Raw genomic sequence first — 22,549 nt, 5'->3', positions numbered from 1 at the left:
TTTATGAATTTAAATATTAAACTGAATACTATATATCTTACATATTTACAAAATTTATAAATACTATAAATTTTAAAATTAATATATGAAAACTAGGACTACTACTACGGCGAAACTCCAGCTCATGAATTATAATTGCGCGACGTGACCTGCGCCGGTCTGCTGGCCAATGAGCGAAGCCTGCTGTGGACGAGGCGTGGCTCATGAATATTAATTAGGATCTGACAGTTACAAGCAAAGAAGGACTCGATTAATAGTAGACCCGTAATTCTTCGTCTGGTTCACGCAAACCGTTGCGTAAAACGAATCTGAATGACAAACGGCTGTTCATACCAACGCTTCTGGGTGATTAATTGAATTATAAATACTATTACACTGTTTCTAATGACCGAGGGCGCGCGTGACGCGTCGATGGGCGTGTCCGGTGAACCAAACGTCACTCCTCCAACCGACGACGCTCGGCGTCAGTACCGAGAAGCCGACCGCTACCGACGGAGTCCGCGTCTTCAGCAGCGCAGACGGATCCAGATGTGTGACTGTTAATGCAGGCAAGCGTTCCGCGCCGATCTCAGGGAATCACGCGCCATGGCTCGGGTCGGTAACGGAGCGGACGGCGCGGAACCGGAGGAGGTGAGTGTGTGGTCCAAACCCCGTGAGCTCCGGACCGGTCGATGCTGTCGAGGAAGACGCTCGTGTGGCGGATGGGCTATTTAGGGAACTCGTTAGGTGTCGAGACGCTGACACACTACATAGGGCTCTTTTCCTCTCAGACGCGGAAGTCGCGGGGCGTTTGTCTAACGTTAGATTTCTTCATAAACGCGTCAGTCAGTGATTTAATTACATATTGACAGATGTGTGCGCGTGGGTTCAGGTAAACGTTATTTGCTTATTTATGCAACGGCGGTGACGTCATAAAGGTTGAGCACGACGCGCATTCACACGTTACCATGGTAACTTACAGCGAGAGTATTAATATTTTTTATTGCAAACATACAAAAAAACTTTCAACAATAAACAAATTATGGTTTAATAAGTAATATAATGTAAAATAAATAGATTAAACTTTAAAAAAGTATTAAACTTCTTGATGTTCTTGTTAACAGACGTTGAAATTGTATTTAATACAACTTCAGTTCTTGTTTGAAGATGTGAAAAATTAATATATTTACATTTATGGACATAAACCTTTCCAATAAATAACAAGAGGTTTAATCAAAAACTTTAAAAGGGATAGTATTAATACACAGGATCTGCATGACTGCTTCAAAGAATATCATAGTATTATTACCATGATTACATAACATCAAAACTTGGCTTACCATCATAATTCATATTTCAATCTCATATAGATAGCATCATAACTAGTGTTTCCATGGGATGTTGTTATGATAATGATAAGGTAATAATCTGGATTACGTAATCAGATTCCAAAACTCAAGTAATATATATTTTTAATACTTTTAATTACAGTTGCTTTTTTATGGATTACATTTATTGATTGACCCCTGATTCTTCTTTGTTCTTTTTTAAAAGTTCCTCTCTAAAAATCCTACTGTGTTCTATTATATTCACAATATAAAATAGTCGTGTAAATAAATTTGTTATGCAAAAACCAAACTCCTTTGACATGAGATATGTATTTTTTCTGAGGAAGTTAATATTTCTATCATTTGTTTACAGTTCGATGTCTCTAAATCCTTGCATTGAATATCGGTATACACATGAATTATTTCTATTTTTAGTGGTTAAATATTTAAATAATTTATTTTATGTTATGTTTTTAATTCATTATTAGCGTTTTATCAACAAGCCTGCTGCAGTTCTTCAGTTAAAGGGGACCTATTATGCAAAAATCACTTTTATAAGGTGTTTGAACACAGTTGTGTGGCCGCAGTGTGTGAAAACAACAGCCTATAATGGTACAAATCCACCCACTCATTTTTTTATAAAACCAATAAATCATTAACAGTCTCTCCAAACGAGCTGTTTCAGATTCTCCCTCTGTTCACGTCACCGAGGGGAGAAAGTCCTGCTCATTTGTGACGCTGCCCTATTAGCATAAACACAGCCCTGAGTGAGAAGCTGCAGTCCATTACTGGAGATATATACAATATCAGCACCAAAGACGCTTTACAAGTGTTGTGTTTTGGGATGCAGTAATGAACATAGGAGTCTCCATAATCTCCCCTCAATCTGAGCCGAGGACACTGTGGTTAAATTTCATTTTCGAAGGAAATATCTGGAAAAGAAATCGGTAACGTCCCCTATGTGTTTAGGAATCAATACCAACGCTTCGTGCACGAACGTCAGCTCCAGACAAAGCAAGTATCACGCGTTTGTTTTCCAAATTGCCTTTCTGAAAGAGCTTCTAGTCACTCTGTAAGGCTAACTGCTAAAGCGATCATTGTCTCTGTGTGTTTTCACTGATGAACTTCTAAGTGCTGCCAGAATGATCGTGAATAGGAATGTGGGAGTTAAAAGCTGCATATGAAAGCAATGTGAGTCGATCGCTTGAAGTTGTCGAGCTTATAATCAGAAGTGGGACTTATAAAGTTTGTGATAGCATGAGACCAGCTATGTTGTTATTTGTATCCCGCCGTGCTCGTCTGTGTAATTCATAAACGCGATTTATTATGCACAGTATAATCAGATGACTGACTGAACCCGAGTATGTTTTCTGTAAAGAGAACAGGCTTGTACTAATAGGGGAATGTTTATTTGCAAAGGCTAGCACTGCTAATGTGGAGCTGGAGCTCTTGAAGCTCCGCCCTCTTCTCCGGGAGCAACAGCTCATTTGCATTTAAAGCAACATACTCAAAACAGCGCATTTTGGCTCACACCCTAAAAGTGGCAGTTTTAACAAGCTGTTAAAATTTATCTGTGGGGTATTCTGAGCTAAAACTTCACATCTTCACAACTACACGCTCTGGGGACATCAGAGACTTATTTTACATCTTGTAACGAGGGGCATAATAGGACCCTTTAAATCCAGTTTGGCAAACCCTGGTGTAATGAATTTAATCATGTTGATATCAAAAAATGAAATATATACTTTCTATATCTTTGCTTTTTTATATCAGAATGGTATGTGTGATTATAAGTTCAAAATAAGTTGGATAAAAAAGTCTTCTAAAAAGTAGTCAGAATAAATGAGTAGCCTAGATTACATTAATAACCACAGTTGTGATGTAATCTGTCATCAGTGATGGACTACAGTTTGTAAGTAATTCACCAGCTCTGCGTATCAGAGCCTTGTTTCTTGTCTAATATCGTCACCTGACAGAACTGTTTCCATGGCAACCAGGTGCTTCAGCCTGCCATCGTGGGTTGGTAACCATTTATCCTGAAACACACACACACACACACACACTCATAACAGCGCTTTGTGTTTGAGATCATCTGGTGAAAGACTTTTAAAGCGTGCAGTGTGTGTGTGTCTCTCAGTGCTGCATGATGTTTATTTATTGTTAAACACCGGAGGCATTGAGAGTGTGTGTGTATGAGTGTGTGTGTGTGTGTGTGTGTGTGTGTGTGTGTGTGTGTGTGTGTATGAGTGTGTGTGTGTTTATGAGTGTGTATGAGTGTTTGTGTGTGTGTGCGCGCGCGGGTGTGTGTGTGCGTGTGCGTACGCTGCAGATCCAGTTACTTTCATTGACCTCGTGTTTTTTCCACTACAGATTGTCTGTTGTTGATCGGACACAGATGTGTGTGTGTGTGTGTGTGTGTTTATGAGTGTGTGTGTGTGTGTGTGTGTGTGTGTGTGTGTTTATGAGTGTGTGTGTGTGTGTGTGTGTGTGTGTGTGTGTGTTTATGAGTGTGTGTGTGTGTGTGTGTGTGTGTGTGTGTGTTTATGAGTGTGTGTGTGTGTGTGTGTGTGTGTGTGTGTTTATGAGTGTGTATGAGTGTTTGTGTGTGTGTGTGTGTGTTTGAGCTGGTGATCTGTAGCCTAACGCGTGTAATCCACTTATGCTATTACAACATTACACTCCACACACACACACACACACACACACACACAAACACTCATTTGTGTTCATTTGTCTGTTGAGCTGTTAAATGTGACTAAGAGCATTTCTGCGTTTCATAAAACAGACGAACTCAGTCCTCGTGACGGCAGTCAGCTGTTTTTGAGACGCTTATGATATCTTCATTTTTGTTAAAGTTTCAAATTAGGTTTTATTTTCTGTTATATTTTCTGTTTTCACTTTAATTTTAGCTCAAGTTGTAGTCATTTGGCTGTTTTTATTAGTTTTTTATATATATGTCTATAGTTTATTCATTTCTTTCAGTTTTAGTTGTTTTAGTACTTTTAAGTTAAAATGAATTAAAATAAGAAATGTTGTTTCGGCTCCTAGCTGAAATAAAATAACTTTTTTATATATATTTTATTTCAGTTAATGTTTATTTTATTTCCAGTAACAAAGATGTGTTTATGTTTAGTTAACAATAATAATCTCACTTTAGAGTGAAGAATAAAATATTTCTTGTAATTGTGACTTTATATTTCACATGTGACTTTATTTCTTTTCTTAAACCTCTTTCTCTTCGTCTTTTTTAGCATTTCACGTCTGCTCCAGCTCTTTCTCAATCTAATAAGTGAATAATGAAAAGGCCTTCCATAAAAATAAACCATAGTGAAACAACATTACATGAAGTCTTGAACACATGTTAAATACCCATATCAGATTTTACAAACACACACAGCACAATGTTTATAAGACTTTAAATAGTTTGAAAGGGCAAACTGGTTTACCAGCGTTCCAGTCAAAGTCTGTCTGATATTGTCTTTGTGCATTTGATTGTCTTTATGTGTAGATCATTCATAAAAATATGTTGCAACTCATTTACACTCATTCACCTTTGATCTGTGTGTGTGTGTGTGTTTGTATAGTGTGAACAGTGTGTGCGCGCCTGTGTGTGTGTGTGTGTGTGTGTGTGCGCACCTGTGTGTGTGTGTGTGTGTGTGTGTGTGTGCGCACCTGTGTGTGTGTGTGTGTGTGTGTGTGTGTGTGTGTGTGCGCACCTGTGTGTGTGTGTGTGCGTGTGTGTGTGTGTGCGCACCTGTGTGTGTGTGTGTGTGTGTGTGTGCGCACCTGTGTGTGTGTGTGTGTGTGTGCGCACCTGTGTGTGTGTGTGTGTGTGTGTGTGTGCGCACCTGTGTGTGTGTGTGTGTGTGTGTGCGCACCTGTGTGTGTGTTGGACTCCTAGCTACGAAATCAAAATTTCATGAGGATCTTTGAAGCTGTTTTTGTGAGACCATGTCATTGTAGGGCAGTGCAGTCCACTATATCAAATATTTATTAATGTTGTAGGTAAAACACTATTGTTCTTTTATTCATAGCAGATATATTGTATTTTTAAGTGCTGCTGTTTCCTCTGCAGTTTGACAGATGTAGTGAAATATTAATGAGAGCAGCACACTCCTGACATTATCAAGCTCTTCATGCAGTATTATTATCATGGAGTTTTAATAGGACAGGGTCACTGATGCCTAAAATAATGCAAGCGTCCGGAATATCACTTGGACATAAAAATGCAAAACTAAATTGAAAATTTTGGGACTTTTTTTTTTTTTTTTTTTAACTTGAAACCTGTTGGGTTTTTTCTCTAACTTCAGCCGGAGTGATTTATGGAGGAATCTCTGTAAAAGACCCACATTTCTCATTCAGCAAAACTAGAAATACAGGAGCCACAGAATAATGAGTCGTCTCTGACAGGTTATTATGTGACAGTGATTCTGACTCTGCCGTAATTGTTTTCTGTTTTTATCTATTATTTTAATATGTTTAATATTTTTTTATCATTTTTTATTATATTTGAATGTTTTTTTTTTATATATATTTTATCATTTAAGCATTTGTAATACTTTAATTCTTCTTCTTATTTTTAGCTTTGCAATATTTTTAATTTCTGAGAGCCACATTTTGTCCGCAGGATATGTAGGTTCATGCCAAATTTGAAACATTACCACCAAGACTATTTCTTTGATCAACAAGTCTGTAAAAATGTTGCAAAATTATTCTAATTTAAAACAGCTGTTTTCTATATATGTGAATATCTGTAGAAATAGAAATCTTTTGTAACATTAAACATGGCTTTACTAGCACTTTAGATTCATTTAATGCAACCTTGATGAATAAAAGTATTAATTTCATAAATGAAGGTATGGAGATGAAGGTTTGCAAATTGAGTTAGATAACCGCACTTCTATAAATAGAGACTGTGCTAGTGAAAGTCACAGCTGATCTGAGCTCGTGTGTGTTAGAGAAAGCGTGTCACGTGATCAAACACACACATGTTTATGTTCATCATCTGTTCTGTTTGTTTCAGGACTGTTTTGAAGATGCTTTCGATCGCATCCCAGTGTGAGTATCTGATCAGTATGAACCCAACACTTCAGATCATCCGTCAGATTTCTGCAGGTCTCAGTGTGTGTGTGTGTGTGTGTGTGTGTGTGCAGGGCGTCTAAGATGGACCTGCGCACGTCTATAGAGGAGTGCAGCATGGCCCTCAACCTCGTCCTCAACGACAAGTTCTCTGAAGCGCTGGATCTGCTCAGACCCTGGTAAACCACTGCTTCCTGGTGACTGCTTCTGTGCTGCAGGGACACACAGAGAGTGACAGGACAAGATCGCTGAGATGAAGCCATGCTCTTTCTCTTAATAAGCAGTGTTCTATTTGCATATATTCATTATTTAAAACATGCAAAACGGGACATGCAAGTTATTATTTTCTACTTTTCACATTACATTATTTAAAATAATAGCCTATTAATTTTATTAAGAGATACAGATATTTTCTACTTTTCGCATGACAATATTTAAAATGTATTTTGTTTGCAAGAGATGCATGGCAATATTCATTTATTTTGTTTGCAAAAAATGAAAGTTATTTTCAAAAAAACATTTTAGGAAACTTTTTACAATAAATTGCTTTTTACAATAAAACTGAAATGTGACTTTTTTCACAAGATGTCTACATTTCAAGCAAGCTTTGATTTTCAGTTGTTCGAAATATTCAACAAATAAACATAAATAGTTTGTTTCCTTCAATCATTTTAAAATCACAAAGATAAGAAATGCACTCTTTCATTGGAAAAAAAAAATCCCACATTTAATAGTGGAGTATTTTTACACTACAAGCCTTCAATGAACTGTGAGGGCCAAAAAATAAAACAGTCAGAACTCTGGATCAGAGACAGAAGCATGGATTGTTTTGATGGTGTGGGTCTGCTGTGTTCTGCAGGTCTAAGGACAGCATGTATCATGCTCTGGGCTACAGCAGTATTCTGGCCATGCAGGCCACCATGACCTTTGAGCACAAAGACATCCAGGCTGGGATGGCCACCATCAAAGAGGCATTACAGACCTGCCAGAGGTGCGGCTCAAACGCTCGTCGAATACGAGACGCTCCCCGACCCGCTCTGCTTCTGATCTGCTGATCTGTGTCCCGTCTGTCTGCAGGTTCAGGAAGAAAAACTCTGTGGTGGAGTCCCTCTCCAGCCTGATGTCCAAACAGACGCCAGACAGCCTGAAAGCGGGTGAGCGAGCATCTGAGACATAGGGGTCTGCGATATGGACAAAAAAATATTATCTCTATTTTCTGGGATTGTATCGATAACAATAATTAGACGATATTTTGCTGAGTGTGTTATCTTAAACTGACTCATAAAGTTTTTGATATTCTTCATATTCTGTGTAGGGCTGTCAAAATGGCTGAAAAACTAAATTTGAATTTTGTACTTAAATATTATAAATATATTCTAATTTAAAAGGCATAATTTCTGTTAGGGGGAAAAAAGCGTTTGGTTTCTCTCCTGGGGCCACAAGAGGGCGCTTCAAGCAAAATATTACTAATGATGTTTCTTCAAAGCAATAAAATAACAGACTATCTTTGAAAACAGTGCATAATGTTTAAATTGATGTTTATAAACCATATATAATTAATTAATTTGCTTAAACAATTAGAAACAAATCAGCATCATGTATGTATGTAAGGTTTAATACAAAGGACCGAAAACAATCACAAAGAGTACTTTTTCATTTAAAAACATGAGATGCAGCGGGATGCGGAAAAAACGCTATAAAGTCTCGAAACGTGTTTATTAAAAGTTGAACTTGCATTAATTTGACATACTTTCTAAACATGCGGCTCGAGACGCGAGTGTAACGGTGATAGACTTCCCTCTAGAAAATGCGATAAATATGCTTTCTGTGTGAACGGGTTTCAGTTTGGACATAAACATCATGTTCTCAGCATTGATGTTCTGTTTTTCTGCAATATTTTGAATGAACAACGCAGCAGCGGCGCATGAAAAACATTGAAATGCAACAATACTTACATCGTCATTGCATCTTGTGTGGCACTGAACGAGCTGTCTGACGCACACCTAAAATTCAGTTCAATGTGGATTTTTATTTGAAATTCGACGAATATTCGAAATTAATCTTTTTCAATATGTTTAAATAAATTTTTACCTTTTATGGCCATTTCTACCTTGAAAAATGGAAGAGGTGTTTAGATGTGTTTACACTGTTTAATGCAGGACATGAATACATTTAACCTGCAGTTACACATGCAGACATAATGTTTGATATATTAAATATAAAGCGTTGAATACTGATATTTTAAGTTATTTAAATAATAAAAAGATACTGTAAATGTGAAATTAAAACCTCCAGCAGGTGGCAGCAAGTCTCTGTTAATAAGTGATTCATTGTGATTGAACCGAATCATTTAAACGATTGATTCATTCAGGAACGAATCACTGTCATGTTGCTCAGAGACACAGAACAGGGCTGTGGCTGTGTTTGGAATGAATTCTGTTGTTGAAATAGAGAAAAAACAGGCAATATGGTGTCTAAAATGTAAGTCTCTTAATTAACTTCTTGTTTTTTGAACTGTTGTAAAAAATCAACGTTACATTTGTAATCATGGTAATTTTTGGCACTCTTCGTGTGAAATTGTTTATATGAAGTGGTATAAATATATTCATTTTCTGCATTTTTTTGTGATCATTCTAAACATATTTGAATAGACTGAATCATGCAGTGACAGAACACACTGTAATGTGCTCTAGTCTAGACGTCATCACGTAATGAATGTGTGCACCCTGCAGGTGTGTTCTGAATGGTTTTTGCAAAATACTCGATAATGTCAAATCGCACATCGTTAAAACAACAATTACGATATTATTGCAGACGATATATATCGCACAGCCCTACTGAGACACGAGTGTGCTGGGAAAGTGTTTGTGTGGAGTTGTCACTCGTGTGTGTGTGTGTGTGTGTGTGTTTGTAGAGGAGATGCATGCAGAGATCTGCTACGCTGAGTGTTTGCTGCAGAAAGCCACGCTGACATTCGTACAGGTCAGTGAACCCCTCCACTTACACCAATGACTCCACTAATCATTCGGCAAATAACGTTTCCCGTGGTGAGCATAAATCTTATTCATTTTAATGCAATTCATGCTTGAAACAAAGAAAAAACTCTTACAAGTCTGAATGTCTCAAGTAGTGCTGCTTCTCAGGTCAATCTTTCAAAGCCGTTTAGATACTTTAATGCAAAACAAGAGAGTTGTTGTTTCATCGTAGTATCTGCGAGTCGTCTGTGTCACGTCACCTGTAGTGTTTTTTTTCCCTGTTGGCAAAGGACCCGCCCTACTCTGCCTCTGATTGGCTTACCGTAATGTTCTCTCCCTCATCCAATCAACCCCTGAAGCCTAACTTTTAGACACTGCAGGCAACTGTCCATATTTCGGACGGAATGCATATCTGCTGTAAATTATGGTGTTCCAGTTTAAATGGTGATTACCGCGTGAGGCTGCTGTTGTGATAGCTATGAAGATTGTAAATTACGTTATCGCTAAATTAGTTCGCTACCCTTTGCAAAAATGCTCCTCAGTCTCGACCTTAAAGGTCCCATGACATGCTGTTTTTTGGATACTTTTATATAGGCCTAAGTGGTCCCTAGTACTGTATCTGAAGTCTCGTTCCCGAAATTCAGACTTGGTGCAGAATTTCAGCCACTATGAGCCAGTCCCGCAATGAGCTTTCCTCAGTGTCTGTAGCTTTAAATGCTAATGAGGAGGAGAGGGGCGGGGCAAGGTGGAGGGTGGGTGTGGCCTGCAGCTTGTGGCCATGGTACCATGTGCTAATGTTGACAGTGGATGTATGGCAATGGCTCGTAGACACGCAGTCCTTCAAGCTTTTCAGTTTGACCCTGACTTATAATTCTGTATACTAACATACTGTGTGCGACCTGACAGGTATGATTCGATCCATCTTAAAGTATGTGGAGAGAAATTAAAACGAAATAATTTAGACAAAAGAATTCTGTGGTTTACGGTGTCAAAGGCCTTCCTGAGGTCAAGAAACACAGCCCCGACGACCCCTCCTTTATCTAATAGAGACTTGACTTTTTCAGTGAAGTAGCAATTTGCCATCTCAGTTGAGTAGTTTGCTCTGAAGCCAAATTGCATTGAATGTAAAGCAAAAGTACTATTATTGAAATAATTAGTGATTTGTGCAGTCATCAATTTCTCTGCAACCTTTGAGACTATAGGTAAAGTACTAATAGGTCTGTAATTACTAGCAGAGTTAGAATCAATGTTGGTTTGTCACCTTTTCACCCCTGAGAACATTTATTTACTTATTTATTTATTTATTTATTTATTTATTTATTGCAGTGAAGTAAAATATTGACAACAAATTTACCAAAATAATAAATACAGAAAGAATATTTATTTATTTATTCATTCATTCATTCTTAATCAGCATTATATAAGATGAAATTGAAGAGAAATACACAAAGGCAAATTCTATCACTGTTTTCTGTATTTCAGGATGAAAACATGATCAGTTTTATTAAAGGAGGAATCAAAATACGCACAAGCTATCAAATCTACAAGTGAGTCTGAAATCAAGAATTCATCCCTTTTACCAAAATATTATATAATCTATAATATCTTTAAAAAATATTGTATTTGTTATATATAAAATTTGACATTATTGCATATAAGCAACAATTGAAATATACATTATCATTTTTTTATGTAATATTTTGTGATATTATATTTGTTAACAACTAAAAATAAAATCAGTTCAGTACAGAGATAAAATACAGATTATCATCCTCCACCCCAATATAATATATTTTTTATATTTATATGCAGAGAAATAGTATTAGTAATGATTTATTATATTATTTATATTAATGTGTATTATTATTTATTATATTATATTGCATATAGCACATACATGTTACATATGCAATATTTGCTTCTTATTTATATTTATGTTTACATTTATATACATTTTTATATATATGTGTGTGTGTGTGTGTGTTAATTTTTATGTTATTTGTATGTATGACTAATCTGTATTTACCTCTTTGTACCGAATGTTTTAATGTAGACAAATTTTTGCAATAATTGTAGTAATAATTTTTATAATTACACACATACATTTATATGATTTTACATATAATCTAATATTTTAATGGATATTATTAAGAGATCTTGACGCGTGTTATGAAAATGTGTGTGTGTTTTTAGGGACTGCCAGAGTTTGTTGAACATGTCTCAGGGAGTGGACAGGGACAGCGAGGCCTTCAGACAGTTTGAGGGCGGAGTCAAGCTGGGGATTGGCTCCTTCAACCTGGTCAGTCCTTGAGACAGGAAGTGTACGATTAACCCGAGAGTCATTGTGTGTGTGGATAAATGAGACTAATGTAATAACTGTTGTAGACTTCAGTGAGAGCAGCTGTGTTTAGATCAGCGGAGGACTTCCTGCTTAGCTCAAGCTGTCAGTGCTCAGGTGTTGTTTTGTGTCCCGTGTGTCAGATGCTGTCTTTACTACCTGCACGAGTCCTTCGACTGCTGGAGGTCATCGGCTTCTCAGGGAACAGAGTGAGCAACACGCGCACACACACACACTCACGCTCACACACACTTGCGCACACACACACACACAAACACACTCGTGCTCACACACTCACGCTCTCACACACACACACACACACACACACACACACACACACACACTCACTCACACTCGTGCTCACACACACTCACGCTCACACACACTCACACACACACACACACACACACACACACACACTCGTGCTCACACTCTCTCACACACACACACACACACACACACACTCGTGCTCACACTCTCTCACACACACACACACACACACACACACACACTCTCAGTAACAGCTGTTGTGTCCTGCAGGAGTTTGGTTTGTCGCAGCTGCGGGACGGTGCTGGCAGTCACAGTCTCAGATCAATCCTGTGTGTCCTGACGCTGCTCTTCTACCAGACTTACGTCTCTCTGATTCTGGGTAAACACACCACACTCCTGTAATAATCCAAACCCACATCAGACACTTCTGACTCAGTAACGCTTACAGAAAAACTGGGTATCGTACAGTAATCGACTGAGTAGGGCTGAACTGAACGATTTGGGGGAAAAATCCATTTGCAATTTCACCGCAAAAAAATATAATTTTTGTCTTGTTTTCTAGTATAAAGATCTACAAATTATTGAATCAGGATGCATTTACTTGACAAGACAAAACTTAAGATATTATGGCCAAGTACACACTCCAGCTAAATTCAGTCAGTTTACCTTTTACTCCTTAATCATGTTCTGTACACTCATAATTCACTAAAATACTGGAGTGACAACCGCATTAACTCCCGAAAAATACAGGTAGTGACAACCGCATTTAGAGAAATGATACGCAGTGTGTACAGAACTGAACTGAACAACTAGTTGTTAATGACGTATTTGAACGCGCATCAGAAATGAGTCTTCGTTTGTATGTGAGATGCAAGAGAATAACAGTGAAAGAAGACTTAACCTTAGCACATTTTGACACGGAGCTGGCGGTGCACACGAGCCCTGCGGTAAAGTGTCAGTGTTGCCAGATCTTCATAGAAAAAACAAAAACAACAAACAAGGACAAGCACAAAAAACACTAAAACACCCAAATGCTTTGTTTTATAACACCAAAAAAATCGTATATCTCATATATTAATTATTATAATTAATAATATATTAATCATATTAACTTCATAAAGTGCCTGTCTTTATGAGATGAGACCAAACAACATGCCTAAAAGCGCTTGTAAATATGAGGACATGGCAAGACAGCGCTCTCTGAAGCAGCTTCCTGAGCGTAAACACAACGCTGCACGTCTATCAGCAGTAGTTTAGGTCAAATCGACGGACAAAAAGAGTCTTTAGCCAAAAAATGGCAGATACCAAGCGGCTATTCGCTCCCTCAAGATGCCAAAATGTTGCTATGGTTACAAATGCAGAAGTGACTGCTGTTTCCGTACACACAGAGCGACTCAATCCCGTATTTAAATGCGGTTGTCACTCCTGAAACTTGCAGTGTGTACGTGGCCATTGTCTTTTGTTTTTTTAAACATCCAAATATTGTTAGTTTTTGCTTAAAACAAGTAAAAAATATTTGCCAGTTGGGTAAGAAAAATAATCTTGTTTAGCCTTTGAATTAAGATTTATTTTTACCCCATTGGCAGATATTTTTGCTTCTTTTAAGCAAAAACTAACAAAATTTGGAAAATATTTTCAGTCATTTTACTTGTCAAGTAAATGCATAGATATTTAGACAAGAAAACAGGACAAAAACAATCGTTTTTTTTGCAGTGTTATCTTTAAGATTGAATTGTGATTGAAGTTTGTCCTTATGCTGTGTGTTTAGGCACTGGTGAGGGGAATCTGGTGGAGGCTGAGGCTTTATTAGAGCCGTACATAGAGCGGTATCCACGGGTCAGAACCTGAACACACACACATATCAAGAATTAATAAAGAAACCATTTGCTCCGTTCCTTTTTTACTCAACTCATATTCTGTTTGTTTGATGTTAAGCATAATGAAGGACAATCATGATTCATTAAACACAATTCTTCAGCTGTGTTACTCAATGAAATGTCAATGTTGTTGTTTTTTTCTCAGGGCTCAATCATCCTGTTTTTCTCGGCTCGGATCGCCTTACTGAGGGGAAACTTTGAGAAGGTGAGGGATCTTTAATGGCATTTACACTTTCTGTCAAAAACTATACTAATAATAATAATAATCAAGATTTTTAAATGTAAAGAGAAGTAGTCTCTTCTGCTCACCAAGGCTGCATTTGTTTGATTAGAAATACTGTGAAAAAACATTACAATATAAAATATCTGTTTTCTATGTGAATATGTGTTAAACTGTCATTTATTTATGTGATCTGCAGCTGTATTTTCAGCATCATTACTCCAGTCTTCAACATTGATAATAATCAGAAATGTTTGTTGAGCAGTAAATCAGTATATTAGAATGATTTCTGAAGATCATGTGACACTGAAGACTGGAGTAATGATGCTGGAAATACAGCTGCAGATCACAGGAATAAATTACAGTTTAACACATATTCACATAGAAAACAGATATTTGAAATTCTAATAATATTTCCCAATTTTACTGTATTTCTGATCAGATAAATGCAGCCTTGGAGAGCAGAAAAGACTTCTTTCATTAACATTTAAAAATGTAATTTTTGACCGCTGATGTTCATACTGAATGTGTGTGTGTGTCAGGCGCTGGAGAAGTTTCAGGAGTGTATCTCAGCGCAGCAGCAGTGGCGTCAGATCCATCATCTGTGTTATTGGGAGCTGATGTGGTGTCACTCGTTCCAGCAGCAGTGGAGAGATGCGTATCGATACGCAGACCTGCTGTACCGAGAGAGCCGCTGGTCTAAAGTAACCACTCTAACACTCTTACTCTCCTGTTTATCAGTGACAAACTATCAGTATTGTGTAAATGAGCTGACTAGAACGCAGTATTTATCACACACATCTTACTTTCACCACGCTTCGTAAAAATACAGAACATATGAATAAATACAAATTATCAAAAAAATTACATCACATGAAACTAAACAATCACATGAGCAGAAAGCACAGACTTTGGCCCAATCCCAATTCTACCCGTCTGTCTCAATTCTATTGGCTGGAGGGGTAGGGGAAGGACCAGATAGCCCTTCAAATGAAGATTTTTCAGGACCACACTTCAAACGAAGGGGTATGAATTATCTCAGCATAAAGCGGCTACAGCAGCAACATGGCTGCCCTAGCAAACAAAAAGACACATAAATGTAAGCATTATCAGAAATAAAGATTTGAATGAAAATCATTTGTTTTATGTTGCATTCAATTTTGTGTTCATATTGACAGTCATGTTATTCAAAGAAATGTTTGCAAAAAATCGCTAAAGTTTGCTAACGTCATATCATTGCTGACTGCACGATATTTTCATGTCTGATCAGGGCGATAACCACCATAGACATTGAGGGGGGCTTGTTCCCCCAATAATTAATTGTGTGTGTGTGTGTGTGTGTGTGTGAGTAAGCAGCGCATTAAAATAGAACCGTAATTAAAGGCTCAAATGCACACCAGTATAGGTGTGTGTATTGTAGGAGCTGGACAATGTATGACGTGTGACGGTGTAGTAGTGGTGTCCCGATTCTTAGGGAAATATTTTCACCCCTAAGGGGTAGGTAAAAACAGAATTGGGATTGGGCCTCAAAATGAGCCTAGAATGCAAAATAATAAGCCTAAGTATGGATAGGAAAGATCCAAAAGTAGAAACAAAGTAACAAAAAAGTTATAATTACTGTATACAGTATATTCACAGTTTGTGAAAATAAATCAGATATAAAAATGTTAAAATATTTGATAAATACAGTTTTATTTATGTATCCTTTTTTTGGTAATGTGTTTTTGTAAAGTCATAATTTTGTTATAATATAATGGGTTTTTTGTGGCTGTTTTGATTTATGTTAATTTTTTTCAATTTGACCTGCAGACAACATAATGTTTTAATTTTTTTTGACGATATTAGCAAGTTAGATTTCACAGATATTTTGACCACCAAACAAGGGCTGTTACAGTTAACTAAAACTGAGACTAAAATTAAAACACAATTTATTTATTTTTTACTTGAAATGAAATATTAACTGAATAAAATATAAAACACTATAACTATAGTATAAAATAAATATATGAAAACTATAAAAGTATAACATGAATATAAAAAGGTAACATTTCAGTTTTTTTAGTTTAACTTGAATTTAACTTTCATTTAGTTTATCTTAAAATGACTAAAACTGAAATTAAATAAAACTTATATAAACAAAAACACAAAATTATGAAAACTTTAAAATTAAAATTAAAAATATAAAAATAAAAACTGATACAAAATATAAAACTAGACCAGTATCTCAATTATAGTTAACACAGCACTGTACTAAACTAGGAAATCTGCTCACTTTCATAAAATAGCACTATAGCAATAAATGTTTGATGATTATCGTTTGCTTGTGTGGCAGGCCATCTACGTGTATCAGAAAGCTGCGATCCTGAGCATGATGTCTGAGGAGGAGCGTAAGACGACTGGAGAGGATGTGGTGGAGCTGTTCAGGTGAGTCTGCTCTGATCTGAGTCTAATCTGAGCTCATGTAAGTCTGCTCTGCTCTTATCTGAGCTCTGGTGAGTCTGAACTGAGCTCAGATGAATCTGCTCTGATCTGAGCTCAGGTGAGTCTGATCTGAGTCTGATCTGAGCTCATGTAAGTCTGCTCTGCTCTTATCTGAGCTCAGGTGAGTCTGATCTGAGTCCGATCTGAGCCCAGGTGAGTCTGCTCTGATCTGAGCTCAGGTGAGTCTGATCTGAGTCCGATCTGAGCTCAGGTGAGTCTGCTCTTATCTGAGCTCAGGTGAGTCTGATCTGAGTCCGATCTGAGCCCAGGTGAGTCTGCTCTTATCTGAGCTCAGGTGAGTCTGATCTGAGTCCGATCTGAGCCCAGGTGAGTCTGCTCTGATCTGAGCTCAGGTGAGTCTGATCTGAGTCCGATCTGAGCTCAGGTGAGTCTGATCTGAGCTCAGGTGAGTCTGTTCTGATCGGAGTCTGATCTGAATTCAGGTGAGTCTGCTCTGATCTGAATTCAGGTGAGTCTGCTATGACCTAAGTCTGATTTGTGCTCAGGTGAGTCTGAGCTCAAGTGGGTCTGCTCTGATCTGAGTCTGATCTGAGCTCAGGTACTGCATGTCTGCTCTGATCTGAGTCTGAGCTCAGGTGAGTCTTCTCTGATCTGAACTCAGGTGTGTCTGATCTGAGTTTGAGCTCAGGTAAGCGCTGAGGCTGACGGTATGCTGTGTGTCGCAGGCAGGTGGAGGGACTGAAGCAGCGGCTGGCCGGGAAATCCATCCCTACAGAAAAGTTTGCCATCAGGAAATCACGCAGATACTCCTCAGCCACACCCGTTAAACTGGTGATTCCTGCGCTGGTGCGTCTCTCTCACACACACACACACACACACACACACTCACACACACACACACACACACACACACACACACACTGCAAATATAAGCATGTGTAAATGAAGAGAGGAGGAAGTGATGCGTCTATGGTTCTTCCTCACACAGGAAATGATGTACGTGTGGAATGGCTTCACCATCGTTGGGAAGCATGCAGACGCCACTCAGCGTTTACTGATCACCATCGAGAGAGCAGAGGAGCAGCTGCGCAATGATCCCAGTGAGACACACACACACTGCTTACCAAATTGTAATAAGTATATGCATTATTATTATTGTCAAATTGATATCATAATCACTATTTTTGACTAAATTGCAGTAATAATAATAATAATAAAATATTATTAATATTGTCAAATTGATATATAATCACCCAATTTTGACCAAATTGTAATAATAATAATAATTATGATTATTATTACAAAAGCGCTTCCGACAGCGCACAATCCCGATAAATATACACAGCATTACAGTATTTAAGTATTCACGCAAACATAATAAGTAGGGATGTCAATTTGCGATCATTTCCACAATCGATCGTCGTTTAAATTAACAATCAATTAATCGATTAATCGTTAACCTTAATACTGCAAAATGCGTGCAAATGGCACTCAAAACGCAGCTTCCTCACCCGAATGAAAGGGGTTTTAGTCTGAGTTAAAGGCTAGTAGCAGGATCGTAAAATGAATGGATGTGATTATGATCATTTGATAAAATGAAGAGGTTACGGCTGTTTCATATTCTGTCACAGAGACCGCCGAATGCGCCGTTTGAAATGGTTTCACGGTGCTCGTTATTTTATTTTAAAACATCGTTGCAATGTTTGCAATTGACGTCGGTATTCGGTCATCGGTATTTAAAATAAAAAGATCCCAAACAAACGCAAGTATGGCGCGTGGAGCTGTGACGTTCAGTCAGTGATACGTTTCCAAAACCACCGGCGTGACAACGGCAAAACACACTGTTACCCATCTGAAACATTATAATGCGAGTATTATGACACGAGTGAGGTACAAAGCTTTGTTAATAAGAGAAATAATTGTGAATAAATTCATGCCGTTCGAGCGCATACATTTAAATCAAGCCATACGTGGCTTTGTGTTCTGTTTTGCCAGATGAATTTCACAAATTTAATATTATTTATTGTTTCTTTTCCCAAATCCTCACTGTCTCACCCTCTAGATTCGCAGGTTTATTTTATTGTTGTTTTAATCACTGTTTTCGCATCTCTTACTGTGGTAAACGTGGGGGAAATTAAAGATTTCGTGGCCATGAATTAAGAATTTGTTACTATGACTTAAATTGCTCCCGCATTTAAATTCATGGGTTTTCTAGGAACAAATGAATGAAACCTGGACAGTGGCCACAAATGAATATATGAACAAGTTGTATGAATGAATAGCCTCTATAGTATCTGTTCCGCTCGCGTACGCAGCCCTGTCAAAGCGAAGTGCCCGATATGCAACAACTATCTAGGGAAATTAGAATTAAACATGACTTATTACTACATTTCAATATAAAAGAACTTTGTATTGTATCTGTTTTAATGTACTTTTAAAGTTTGGATCACATTAAAAGCGTAGTTTGTACATTAGTGAATGATTTTCGTGTAAGATCCAGCCCCTTCACCGTCACTCACAGACGTTTGCATGTGTTTTGCGCACGAGCCGCACGCACCCCAAAATGAAACCGCTTAATCGTCCATCGACAGCTCTTATCGATTACATCACTTATCGACAATTATTGTGACTCATTTTGCCAGCATGGGTCACATATGATAACAGTACAACAGTAAAAGTACAGTAATAATATTTGTGGCTTTACTATTGTCTTAATTCCTCATTTTCAAATATTAAACCTTCAAACTTTTATTTTGGTAGAAAACCACAGGGAGATGGGTTAATGAATATAGATTTAATTCATAACAAAAAATGCAAAGTTTGCGTTATAGGATTTATCATCAACTCGTCATCAACATAAGTCAGTGCAAAATCTCCACTGAGGTGTGTGTGTGTTTCAGACCCGTCTGAGTTTCACCCTGACGATCAGTGTCTGGTTCAGATGTTGAAGGGTTTGTGTTTGAAGCATCTGGGCCGACTGCTGCAGGCCGAGCTCTGCTTCACACAGGTGTTGAGCAGGTAAACACTCCACACACACATTTGTGATTTTACTGTAGATCAGAGAGAGCTGTCTGATGATGATTGTGTGTGTTCGCAGCGAGAAGCGCATCCGTTACGATCACTATCTGATCCCCTTCACTCTCTATGAGCTGGGTTTACTCTACAAGCAGCAGGGAGACTACGTCAAAGCCACGCGCTTCATCGAGGGCGCCAAGTGAGTTCACTTCATACGTGCACATGTCCCACCTGAAATAAATGAGAACTATCAGCAATACTAAATGCTACCAAATCTCTTAAATATCACAACGCTTCCTTATGACTTTTGTGGTGTTGCTCACAGTAAGCATTGTTAGAACTGAATGGAGAAATTCAGCATTTCTAAATCCCAACCATTGATGTTGTGAAAAACACATTTTTACTACATTTTACTGTACCCATTTTTTATTTGAGTAATGGGCTGATGCGTAATACAGATGTCCCATATGCCAAGTTCAAACTTCAAGTTAAAACAATGGTATAGTGAATGGTGAAGTGCTCAAAGTGTGAATTTTGTTTGGGCAGTAACTCCTAAAGACCTTATGTCTGGTTTAAAGCATCCTTTGTCCCGCATGCCAAGGCCAAGGGCCCATAAAATAAGAATAGTGAAGTAAAAAGTGCTCAAAATTTAGATTTTTTTTCTAGGGCAGTAAACCTAGTATCAAGGTCTTATGTCTGATTCGACACATATTTTGTGGCGGTTTGAAAATTGAGGCGCAAAATGGGCTGATGGTGCAATACGACACTGTACATTGTCCCACATGCCAAGTTCAAAGGTCCATTAAAAAATTATTTTAAAGTAAAAAGTGGTCAACATTTGGATTTTGTTAGGACAATAATTTCTGTATATATTTCTTATTTTCTGATTTAACGTATCCACTGTTACGGGTGAGAAATCGCACTGCAAATTGGGCTGATGGTGCAATTTGGCTCAAAAATGCCAAGTGTGATTTGTCCCAAATGCCAAAAAAATTGCTCAAAATTTGGATTTTGTCAGGGCAGTAACTCTAATATAAAGTAACTGTTTCCGATGTAATGTATCCACTGTAAGAGTTGAGAAATGGCACCATGAATTGGACTGATGGTGTAATTTGGCTCATTGTAATTGTGTAGTCCCACATGCTAGGTTCAAGGGTCCATAAAACAAGACTGGTACAGTAAAAAGTACTCAAAATTGGGATTTCATTAGGGTAGTAACTCTAATATTGAGAGTGTATGTCAAATTTAATACAACCCCTGTAACACTTGCGAAATTGGCTGATGGTGCATGCGGCTTTATGTGCATTGTCCTACATGCCAAGCTCAAGGGTCCATAAAAATATACTGGTACAGTAACAAGAGCTCAAAATTTGGCTTTTATTAGGTCAGCAACTCTAATATTAAGTCGTTGTATCTGGTTTAATGCATCCTCTTTGATAGCTGAGAAATACTGCAGCAAACTGGGCTGATGGTGCAAAATGGATTGGTGCACATGCAAATTTCAGTCAAAGTAAAAAAAAATGGTACAGTAAAAAGTGCTCAAAATTGGTATTTCACAAAATGATTACATTCTTTATTAAACCACTTTGTCAGATTTAACACATCCTTACAGGGGGTGAAAGAAATGCAGTTTCTTCATTTAATTGTACCGGTGCTTATTGCAAGCAGCTCATAGAGAACTTAAGAAACTGTGCATTATTTACATGTGCAGTTTTGGTCATATCGGCCACCTCTAAGTAGCGTAAGCAGGCATCTGCTAGAAAACCAACACAGTAATTGATGCTTAAAGAATCTGACTGTATGTGTGTCTGTAGGTTGAATTATAAGGATTATTCGATGGAGTCTCGTCTTCATTTCCGCATCCATGCGGCTCTCAGTAGTCTGAAGGGTTCTCCGACAAACTCGCCGTGATGAAGAACACGACAAGCACATCACGACCGTCATCGAAGCACCAAAGCAGCGCGGCGTAGCGACCGTAGAAAAACACATTCACAACCATTTCAAACCAAAGCCGCCCCAATCATCAGTAACATCAAAACTAGCATCGGTGTACCTCAAACCTGAACATCTGAGCACTTATTTGCTGTCGTTCGTTTAGATATAGAGTTGTACGTTTGTTCAGACAAAGAAACTCGCTGACGTCCAATCAGAAAACAGCTGCTGTAATGAATGTAATGTTTACTTTGAAGACCAAATGTGTGTGTGTGTTTCTGCATGGCTTGTAGACGTCGATCGTCTGTCTTTCTTTGCAATAAGAGTCTTAGAGATTATTATTATGCTGATTACAAGTTTAGACGCTCCAAGCAATTCAAAGCAATAATAATCAGCCAACAATCATGCTAAGAAACTACTATTTTGTTTTTTTGATCACTTTAAACTGTAATTATAAAACAGTTTTATTTTTTAATGTTTTAAATGTAGCAGATGGGACTGTTTTTTTTTTGTGCATGTTGTCATTTTAATGTTTAATACCAAATATGTTGTACAATAATCAAATACAGTTGATCCTATTTTATAAACCATAATTTGTTTTCTGTTTTGTTCTGTTATTCTGAAGTACACAGCTAAAAATTACATTCTTCCTCAGTATTCTTGTAATTTTCCAGTACAAATCTAAAAAATATATATAAATTCAAGATTGCACTCAAGATTTTGTTTCATGAAAAAATATCAAAATTGAGTGATTTTATAATTTAAAAAATAACAAATATTTGCCAGTGGACAATGATAATAAACTTGTTTTCCCTTTAAATTTAAGGTTCTTTTTTCTTTATTCCTCTGATAGATATTTTTCAGATCATATATTTTTTTTTAATTGTAAATGATTTAGAAAATGTTATTAAATTATATATATATATATACACATATAATACTTTAAGTAATTTTGCATTTTAAGTAAATGTATCTTTATATCTTGTTTGTACTGGAAAACAAGGCAAAAATAATATGCGTTATGTACAATCAAAAACATCCACATTTCTGTGACTTTCTTGAAGCTTGTTGCCTGATTGTTTTAAATGATCTGT

At 37.4% G+C, this 22,549-nt stretch overlaps 1 protein-coding gene across 1 annotated transcript; it reads left to right on the top strand.

Annotated features, from left to right (window-relative positions):
• The first annotated feature begins 216 nt into the window (after window positions 1-216).
• On the top strand, window positions 217-22,272 carry LOC306861005 (tetratricopeptide repeat protein 39B-like). The gene is made up of 19 exons (XM_079403054.1): window positions 217-630; window positions 6,331-6,365; window positions 6,461-6,565; window positions 7,246-7,377; window positions 7,464-7,540; window positions 9,301-9,368; window positions 10,844-10,908; window positions 11,555-11,660; window positions 11,843-11,908; window positions 12,240-12,348; window positions 13,738-13,805; window positions 13,992-14,051; window positions 14,609-14,770; window positions 16,399-16,490; window positions 17,234-17,354; window positions 17,497-17,608; window positions 19,409-19,526; window positions 19,606-19,722; window positions 21,338-22,272. Exons 1-19 carry the CDS (start codon window positions 586-588, stop codon window positions 21,432-21,434), a joined length of 1,755 nt encoding a protein of 584 aa, XP_079259180.1. The 5' UTR covers window positions 217-585; the 3' UTR covers window positions 21,435-22,272.
• The last annotated feature ends 277 nt before the right edge of the window (window positions 22,273-22,549 follow it).

This window comes from Barbus barbus (genome assembly GCF_936440315.1).
Source record: "Barbus barbus genome assembly, chromosome: 41".
In the NCBI taxonomy this organism is placed as follows: Eukaryota; Metazoa; Chordata; class Actinopteri; order Cypriniformes; family Cyprinidae; genus Barbus; species Barbus barbus.
Note: the sequence above shows the minus strand (reverse complement) of the source record. Positions and strands in the feature narration are given on the sequence as shown.